This window comes from Akebia trifoliata, chromosome 3, assembly GCF_017979445.1.
Source record: "Akebia trifoliata isolate Shusen 1 chromosome 3, ASM1797944v1, whole genome shotgun sequence".
NCBI classification, from domain to species: Eukaryota; Viridiplantae; Streptophyta; class Magnoliopsida; order Ranunculales; family Lardizabalaceae; genus Akebia; species Akebia trifoliata.
In genome coordinates, this window is record NC_141377.1 from 52625672 (window position 1) to 52636215 (window position 10544).

The 10544-nt window shown below is 35.4% G+C and overlaps 1 protein-coding gene across 1 annotated transcript; it reads right to left on the reverse strand.

The window, feature by feature from the left end:
* Nucleotides 1-204: 204 nt before the first annotated feature.
* On the reverse strand, nt 205-10544 carry LOC147407897 (3'-5' exonuclease domain-containing protein). Its single transcript, XM_086436674.1, has 8 exons — nt 9970-10544; nt 9670-9801; nt 7722-7845; nt 4549-4994; nt 4044-4120; nt 3824-3959; nt 2888-3091; nt 205-409 (listed from the first exon to the last, which is right to left on the reverse strand). The coding sequence occupies exons 1-8, from the start codon at nt 10408-10410 to the stop codon at nt 350-352; spliced, it is 1620 nt and encodes a 539-aa protein (XP_086292800.1). The 5' UTR covers nt 10411-10544; the 3' UTR covers nt 205-349.

Here is a 10544-nt window from a genome sequence, read left to right on the forward strand (position 1 = left end):
AAAAGGAAAAAAAAAAGAATAAATACAAACCAGTCAACTTGGCAGGCATTTATCCATTGATTTAAATTGATTTTTGACTGTGCCCAAGAGGCCTCCATTTAATTGTGTCAAAAACTATATATATTTTATCAATTCTAATGTTTTTATATTACGTGTTGCATAATCCTTTTTTCTTTTTTTATCAATTATTTATTGTGCCTGATATTTCCATACTGCATGACATGCATTGCCGTGCCTACTTAATTCTCGACCAATCATGATCGTCTTTCAGAATATCAGTCCAAAAGACGAATTATTGAAATAAAAAAGCTTACATAATTGAACATGGGCTAACTGAAGGTGTACACTTTCACTCACTCAATTTGCAGACGTCTATGAACTTCTGAACTGCGTTGTGGTACTGCGTTCCCTGTCAGTGTAAGAGATGTATACAGATGAATATGTTAGCAGCAACACCAACCACTAGAGTTAAGGGCTTGGGATGGGGAGAGTCAGAGTACCTATAGTTACCTTTAAACATCTTTATAATTCAGGAAGAAACACAACTCAATTGACTTAATCAAGGAATTACAATAAAATAAAAGGGTAATTTGAGGTATTCATCCTGATTTGGCGTATTTTTTACATGATACCGCCCCTGGGTTTTCAAACTGATGACATACCCCCTTGACTATGATCTTCTATGTAATACTGTTAAAATGACTAAAACACCATCATCTTAAACCTCTTGCTGAAAACCCTTGGTCCCCTCCCACCCTCCAAAAAGAAAATTCTTTTGTTTTTTCCCCAAAAACCCATCTGAAGAGTTGAAAACAAGGTGACTCCTTCAATATCCCAGAAGTGTTGAGTGTCAAGATTTCAAGAGGATTATGAATTACTAAATAAATCAATGAGAATAAAATAATATAATTTTTACCTGACGACTTTTCCTAAAGAACTGAGGGTTAAAGGATGGGCTTTTGAGGAACAAAATAAAGAGGTTTTTCTGTGTGTGAGTGGCTGTGGGTGGGGGGTGATAAATTCAAGGGTTTCCAAATAAATCAAAGTTTTTATTCTACAGGTTGAAGAGGATAAAATATTATATAAATTGAAGGTGCTAAAAGAGAGGAAGATCCAAAAGAACGTCGATTGAGATAATGAAAGCAGACGTGAGCACACTTCCAATAATAGAAGACTTGGACAAAATTGATATGGGAGCATGATTTTTTTAAGCAACCCCAACTATTTGGGAATCGTCTTTGATGATGATCCAAAGGTTGAAGAAGTTGTTGAAGGATTTTTGAGGAAAGAGGTTCAAGATGATAGTATTTTGGTCATTTTCGTTAGTCTGTCACAGAAGCAGATGTCAAGGGAGGTATGTCATCAATTTGAAAATTGAGGGGTGTCTCAACTATACCCCAAAACCCAAAAGGGTATGTAAAAATTACCCTAAAAATATAGTAACTAAGGTAGATAAACGGTATCTATACATGCAAAAAATCAATGGGTCCCACCTAAAAAATTGTGCATGTGTAATCCTTCACAACTGCTAGATGATAGATCAATTGGTAACAGTAATCCAACCATCTATAATTCCTGCCCGAGATATCTTTAGAGGGCAGGTCACCCTCCCATGTACCTCTTTCAGTGTAAATATGATGTCTGTAGACTGAAGTTATAGTTTCTAATTTTATAAGAAATAATTTGTAGTTCTTTTATCAAGATGACCAGATCATGATGTTCAAATCTTAAAGACCCCACACCACCTTCTATAGGGGATCTGATATCTTTTTAATTCTAGGGGACATTATTAAAAAAACCAAAAAAAAAAATATATATATATATATATATATATATATTGTAAAAAAAAATTCAGAATTTTTCGAAATTATAAGTAAGAACCTTTTTCAACCCTTAAACGGCTGAAAAAGTATTTTTTTAACTTAATAATAAAATAATCGGATTTTCGACCTTTAAATGACCAAAAATTTCTCTCATCACTTCCGTCCAAATTTTCTCTCTCCTCCATTCACCACTTTTCCCTCCACTTTCCTTCAATTTCCTTCTTCCACCAACAATTACCATTTCAACTTCTTCTTCTTTTTCTTCTTCATTCACTGGTTTTGGTTACTAATAAAGGTAAAAAAATTCACTTTTCCTTCCATTTACTTACATCAAGATCTTGATCTTGATCTTAAGATATTGATCTTGATCTTGATCTTAATCAACGTGATCATGATTGTTCTACGATGCGGATCACGATCATAATCACTATCTTCATCTTGATTAAAATCATGATCACGATCTTCATCACGATTATGATCATGATTACAATCATGATCACGATCATGTTGATTAAGATCAAGATCTAATAATCACGATCTTGATCATGATCAAGATCAAGATTAAGATCTTGATGTAAGTAAATGGAGGGAAAAGTGAATTTTTTTACCTTTGTTAGTAACCGAAACCAGTGAATGAAAAAGAAGAACAAATTGAAATGGTTACTGTCGATGGAAGAAGGAAACCGAGGGAAAGTGGAGGGAAAAGTGGTGAATGGAGGAGAGAGAAAATTTTGAGGAGAGAAAAGTTCGGCCCTTAAAGGGCCAAAACTTTTAAATTTTTAAAAAAAAATATTCGAAGAGAGGAAATTAAGACGGAAGTGATGAGAGAGAAATTTTCAACCCTTTAAGGGCCGAAAAAAGTTCCTACTTATAATTTCAAAAAATTCTGATTTTTTTTTACAATATATATATATATATATATATATATATATATATATATATATATATATATATATATATATATATATATATGTATATATATATATATTATAATTTTCCCTTAATTCTAAACCGCCAAAAAAGATAGGAAATAAAGGCAAAATAATGAATTTGAGGGGATTTACCTCCCAGTAAAGTTGATTGCAATCCATGCACTGCCAAAACTCCAAATTTCGATCGAAGAGGCAACTGGGGATTACTTGAAATCCCTTGGCGGCTTCGACAGCTTCTTCAGTTGTTAGTGCCTTCTGAATGAACCTACCGTTGCATTTGGTGCACCTTGACATTAGCTGATCCTCACAAATCTTCAACTGGAAAATCTCAATCACCTGAAAGAATACTCTCAAACTCCATTTAAAAAAAATCTGTGATTGAAAACTACATATGGGTAAATTGGTATATTCAAAAAGGATAATCTGTTTCCAAAGCAGCATAAAGGAAGAATACTTTAGTCTTCAGTCCATCCCTTTTGCTATTTGTTAGGGAATTTGGTTGGAACGAAATAGTACGGTGCTCAATGGGAAGGAGCATTCCTTGCAGGAGGACCTTCTCTATCAATTTTGAGGTTCATATTCTCTTGGAGTAAAATTTTAAAGGAATTTAAAAGGATCATTATGGGGTGTCTTATGTTCATCTTGAGTACATGTAGTTGGATTGCCCTTTGTATTTATTTTTAGTTGTATTCCTATTAGGTGGCCTCCTTGGCATCCGCCTTTTCATTGAATAAAATTTTACCTATCAAAAGAAACATATATCAAAATACTGACAACAGACCTTTCTAAGACACTATTATCTTCATATTAAAATTCCCCTAGAGATATGACATCACCATACAAATTAAATTTCCATTGCACCCTTTCCAACAAATGGACCTATTAGGCATCACATGCCATTCGCCAAAGTCTACTTCTTGTCATGTAACTCTCTATACATAATATAGTATTGTACTAAAGAAACAACTTACCCCAACTCGTTTAATCAAAAACAGATTATGATTTCCTTACATCAGAATAACTACTAAGTAGAACGAAAACAGCTGATAAATTATCCCACTAACATACCTCAAGTAGCTGGTCATTCTTGAGAAGACTCTTCACCCTGTATACTTGATTTCTTATCAAATAGTCATGCCTCAATAGCTTTACATCTCGTGTCAAGAGCACCCTCTTTTCTTTGTGTGCTTGATCTATTAACTGCCTAAAGATGACCATAGAGCAAAGGATCAATGATGGGATTTGTTTCCCTAAAAATCAAGAATGTATTATTCACAAGAGAAAACACCTCGGCTCAGGCTTTTTTGAAGATGAAGTTGCAGCATCAATCCCGACACACCGTAAATGTTTTGCTAAGCCTTCCACCTGTATAAATACCCATTACCCTCATGAATATGATTTGAATTTAACTCAACGTGATATGCATAAGATGGTCATGAAAAAGGCTATAACCTAGAAGTATGCTCAGAATACAATATATGTTCCAAGGTAAATGTGTTCCGAGAAACTAATTCAAGACTGAGAAAACCAAAAATATGTTACAAAAATAGTAGCAGTGGATATGTATATGCATTGAATTTTCAAGGTCTAGAAGCCATCAAATAAGAAAAACCAATGTCAGATTGCTAAGTTGATTAAATTCTGTGAGTATTTATACCAAAGCCTGGATTCAAACCCTAACTTTACCTAATAATTACTGACCACTAATCTTGCTTGCCTAGAAAAAATACCTTCTAGCTTTAGAATGGAACAGCCAAAATAGGTATAATAATTCTATTATGGAAACATCTTACCATTGCATCACACAAAAACTTTGGGAAACCATCGCCCCCAATGGACAAATCCCATGGTGGGGGTCCTTGCCACTCACTGCAATTTTCAACCAGTTTTTCTTTGTGACTTGAACTCACTAAGGGCGGTCTTTTCCCTTTTTTCTTTGAGGTTCTAGGCTTTCTGTCAGAATCCTTCAACAATATTTTTTCACCATATTTTCTGACAATCTTTGCGAGAGAAACATCAAAAGGAATGGTATTTCTACATGAAGACCTGGAAATAGGGCCCACGGCTGCATGAATTCTTGGATGAATTTCAGAAGCAGTAGCAGATCTGATCATATCTGAAGCTTTACATAGTTTTACCCGTAGAACATTATCACAAAAATCATGCTTCTCAAGTATCTCCTGCAATCCAATAACTGTATCTGGGGGATGCAGTTCAGAAATGCCTTGCAATAAATTGCCTGCATGATAACCCAAGAGATTTATCAACAAAATTTCAAAAAATTTAGCCCTAAATTGAAAACTATTTCATGCACAAAGGAGGGGCCAACATGAGGGAGGGAAAATGTACATGCTTCTCCTCTTACAGAAGATTAAAAAATTTATAATTAACCTAGCATATGAGATTGGATTGAGGGTCATGATGCAAAATGAACTCATAATTTCCCTCAGCTTCAGACCATTTTTTATTAGAAGCAAAGGGACATAAATTCTGTTTCTCCTTTCCTTCGAAGTATATGCAGAACAGAACCCTTAAAATGACCATGCACATATGGGATGAACAGAAAAGAATAGAAGTACAAATAGGCTAAGGATATGAATGTATATGTTGTCCATTTTGTCCACCACTTTTTACTTAATGAGACTAAAAGGTGCAAGAATGAGACACTAACAATATCAAAAGCACGCAATTTCCAATCATAGTTTCAACTGACAGCTGAGCAAATCAAGCAATTAAGTGTATGCAATGAAGTTTAAAAGCTAGTTGGTTAAAGTGGAGGTGCACTTTTAAATTGTAATATTTCCAAGCCCTACTTGGTGGCTCTTTCTTTTTCTCTATTTTCTTGGTTTCTTTTTGGTTTGGTCACCTCAACCTCTTCTTCTGTTGTATGTTTTTTTCCGTTAATCTATCAACAACAATAAAAGTGGAGGTGCGCTTTTGGAGTGCACAAACGTAAACCACTCAATTTAAAAGGAAAATTTATAAGATGGTAGTAAGGCCAGCTATGCTTTATAGAGCTGAATGTTGAGCGGTCAAGAAGCATCATGTTAATAACACGAAAATGGCAAAGATGAGGATGTTGAGACAGGTAAGTGTAATGAGAAAATGTAATAGTAGCTCCAATATGTGATAAATTAAGAGGAAGTCCATTGAGATGATCTGGGCAGGTTCAACAAAGACTGATTACAGCCTCAGGTAGAAGAAATATTCAAGTTGAAGGTCCTAAAAGAGTAAGAGGAAGACCCAAAAGAACATGGATGGAGACAATCAAAGCAAATATGAACCCATTGTAAATAATTGAAAACTTAGATCTAGACAGATTAGAATGAAGAAGCAGGATTCGTTTAGCTAACCATAAATCTTTAGGATAAGTCTTTGTTGATGTCGTTGTGGTTGTTGATCAAAACTAAGAGACAATTTATGTAAATTTTTAAGGGTAAATTCCACTTTGACCCCCTAACATTTTGACAATTGCACTTACCTACCCTTTCATAGACGGTGTTAAAATTCAGATGTTATTTTACTATTTTACCCTCTTATATTATCTTTTTTTATACCAAAGAACTAAATTTTGAAATTATAAAAATGTATCCATCTAAACATTCACAAGTAAACCCATTTTTTCACAAGGATATTTTTGTTTCTAAAAACAGAATAACATTTAGAAAAGGGTAAAATGGTCTTCATAAAAAATAAAATTCAGTTTTTTAACTGTTTTGCTAATGGCAAGTAGACGGAAGAGGGTAAGTGTACCCATTTGATAACTATAGGGGAGGTAAGTGTGATTGTCGAAACATTTGGGGATCAACATGGAATTATGCCAAACCATAGGGAGTGAAAGTCTAATTTACCCAATTTTTAACAATATAAATAATCTTGTCACATCCATTTAATTTTAAAAAAAATGAATGACAAATGGTGAATTATGCACATAAGAAACAGCTCATCAGGACTTAAGCAAGATCTAGCAGTTCAGTTTTGATGACAGACAACAAGGGCTTTGATTGAAATAGAGTTTAATTTGGGTTAACAATTTTGGCAGCCTTGGGTCTTATCTTTCTTTGATGCAAACAGTCCCTGATTTTAAGGGGCTATTTTTTTTTCTTAAGATTTCTTTTTTAAATGGGACTTTACCTGTTGTAAAAGTAGTGGTTAGTAGGCTCCTCTTCCCTTCTTCTGGTTCTGTTTTAGGCAGGTCGCCTTAACCTCCTTCATTGTACCTTACTTCTACTTTCTTAATAAAATTTACTTATCCAAAAAAATGGGATGAGTGTAGAACTTAAATTAGATCACACCAGGTAAATTTCTACATGTACAGAGTCTCATACATTAAAGGTTTGATGGAGTCTCATCACCAATAATAGCTTAACCTCTAGAAGAAGCTAACAAGCAACCAAGTAAATTTCATTCGATCTATGCGTGTGGGACCCATTTATGAGGTGTCAACCAGCACTAGAACGCCTAATTTGGGCAGTACAAAGTAAAACAACAGGTGGTATTAACAGCGCAAAATCCATCAATTTTGGATCGTTGAAGGGGCCACTTATCAGCTGTAGAATAACTCCCCCCTTTGGCCGTACGAAGAGCAATAGAAACCCTATGACAAGATGTAGCATCAGAACCCCAAATGTGTGTAGATAGTTAGGATAATGCACACTGATCCTACGTCAAGTTTGATGTGTTCTATATCATAAAAATGCACAATAGATCATACAAAAGGCAAAATTGTAAATATATCTCGATCAAAGTCATAATTAAGTACTAACTATTAACCGGTGATTATTATGCAGGAATCGTTCTCCTAGACGAGCAATGGATGTTTTCCTGCATGCATATGGATAAAACAACAAGTATCTTTCCATACAATTCTATTGCATATAACATTATTTTGGAACACAAATTACCAACATAAACAATCTCAAAATTTATATACATTGAGAAATTACAAGCATCAGCTAACAAAAACCTTCTTTGAGAAGCTTTCCTTGGAAGATAGCAAATATTTCCAATAAGCATTGTGCGTCTGCTGCTGCATATAATTTCTGCTCTTCTGTGAGAGGACGGTGTGACCAGTCACTACATTGGAGTTCCTGGAGGCATGTAGAACTATCTCAAACTAAATTTTTAGGGAAATTTGTCAACTATCTAAAGAAGGATATTTGTTTATTTAATAACTAAATCTTCACGAAGGATACACTACATCGTAACACTCTGGTTTGTTGACTAAGCCCCTGGAAGCAAAATGAGTTAACAAGCCAGAGAGTTATGGGGTGGTGAATCCTTCTTGAAGTTTTAGTTACTAAATAAACAAACACAAAATGTCATAAAAGATCACGATAATACATAAGTCCATGTACACAGTTTTCCTGTTCATGACTTAGCCATATGTGTCAAGGTCGAGAAGAGGAACAAGGTACAAGATGACATTTTTTTTATAAGTAATGAACATTTATTAATTTAAGGTGATCGAGAAGACCACAAGAACAAGGAGAAACTAAGAGACAACAATGGAACAAACCCAGTCCCACCTAGCAAAGAAATCATCAAAAGACACGCTCCTAAACTCAGTAACAACTTTACACCAAAAAAAGATACAAAAAAGGATTGATAAAGACACAACTGAGGCTTCCACCCCTTTCCCTTCAAAACACCTATTGTTTCGCTCCTTCCGAATCCCCAACAAATCTCACAAGGAGCGAGACTCTAAAGAAAATGTTTCGTCTCAAAGAACGGGCTGCCCCAAGCTGGCCAAGCTAAGAGAAGCGACAAGACTGCAACAGGGAAGCACCCCTCCACTCCAAACAGCCCCAAGAAAAAGCTCCAAACTTGCCGTGAGAAAGAGCAATAGAGAAGCAAGTGCGCAGCTGTCTCCTCCTCCCTCGAACAAAGCAAACAGATGTTGGGTAGCAAGGGTTGGCTAGGGCATCCTATAGAAACAATGTGCCACAACACCCAGCTGTGGCGAATAGTAGGAAAGGCAGCAGAGTAGAGGAGTGCAATAAAAGAAGCTAGTTCATGAATGGGATTCATTTTGCCTATTGGAATTGAGAGGTTTCAAGAAATAAGGAGTAGGTGTTGGCCGATACATCCAGAAGGAGAACTAACAAGGTATGTCTATCATCAGAGGATGTTGTGGAGTCCCCTCTCATTTGCAGTGTATTGGGGTATCTAGAGAAAGAGAGAAATGGACATGTTTTCAAAGGAAAGGAATATTTCGTTCAAAACATCATTATCTCTCTACTATTGGGCCCTTGTTTTTTGGGTGTACAATTTTCAAGGAACTTAGGGGCTATAGTTTTTGAGGATTTCCTTTGATAGATTGGAGTAGGTTTGTGATATTTCTATGAAGTAATGTGTCTGCCCTTGGGGTGTTGTAATTTTTTATCCTATTTTTGCTCGTCATATCTTACATCATTTTTAATATTTTTTTTATGGACAATTTTTAATGCATATTACATATCAATAAATATATATGGGTCAGGATCGGTAAACTCATGGAAGAGGAACTCATATGTTCACTCATAATCTCTAACGTGTAAATGCAAAACCAACAGTCGAGATAAAATGTGTACATTCCTATGTCTAAGAGAAATCCTAATCACTGGATTTCACCTTTACACGATCAGGATTGTGTGAACATATGAGTTAATTTCCATGAGTCTACGAATCCCAAAATGAGTTTATGTGTGTGCGGGTGTGGGTAAGCTGGACTTGATCCTACAGCCTCAAAGTTGCATTGCAATATGTAGCTATTGGTCTAAGCACTTTTCAATTGAATTTGCATAATGTGTAAATGCAAACCATGACACAAATCTAAAACCTCAAACCATTTAATATCAATAAAAATGCAAAATGGGTCATCTTAAATTATCAAAACGAACTAAATAAATGTTCCCCTCAAGCCTGAATCGAACCTTTGAAAGATAAAGACCAAGCATGTCTTGGCATATAGTTGCCAAGCTTTTCATTTCCTTAGACAACTTTCTTCCTGATTGCTTGTGTTGCATATGATGATATATACTTGTAATATCTAAAAAAGGTTCCACCTGCACCCACATTTTCCCAATTTATAAAAAAAAAAAATTAATAAGTAACAAAAATAGTAATTTAATTAGCAAAATAAAGAAGAAGAAAAATCAATAAATTAACAATTCAACTATTATAAATTAACAAAAAATGGAATAAAAAGTATGAATTGAGAATAACTGATTTACCCTATCAAATCCGGGATCACAACCCTTAGAACAGAAAGTAGACGACAAGTAAATCAAATCCTGCTTAAACCTGAACCCTAATTTTAAAATGTCGGGTGAGACGAACATGTCTCTCAAAATTTCCCAAATCGAAGAGCAAGGAATCTCTAAAAGGTCGACTAGAAACACCCATAAATTGCTTAGTGGATCGGTCTCCTTCTCCTCTTCCTCCACCGAGTCAGAGTCTCTGTTGTTGACTCGATGACTGACTTGGCAAGCGATTTGGAGGAGCGAAACTGTGGGGAAAGAGAATTGTTGTGTCTGAAAGGGTTTCCATTCGGCGTCGAGTCCGACGACTGAGGAACAATTCAGAGCCCAACTCAGTAGAGTGAACTCGTCTGAATCGGTTGCAGAGACCCAGTGAATCCTTGGGGGTTTCAGTTGTTTCAGACTCGAATCCATACGTACAGAACAGTTGACTGGCGCGTTTTGGCGCAGAAGAACGAAGGTAACTGAAGAAGAAGAATATTAACCGAGTCAATATCTGGTACTTCAGGGAGTTAATTAGCAATCCAAGTTCATGTCTTTTTTTGTGC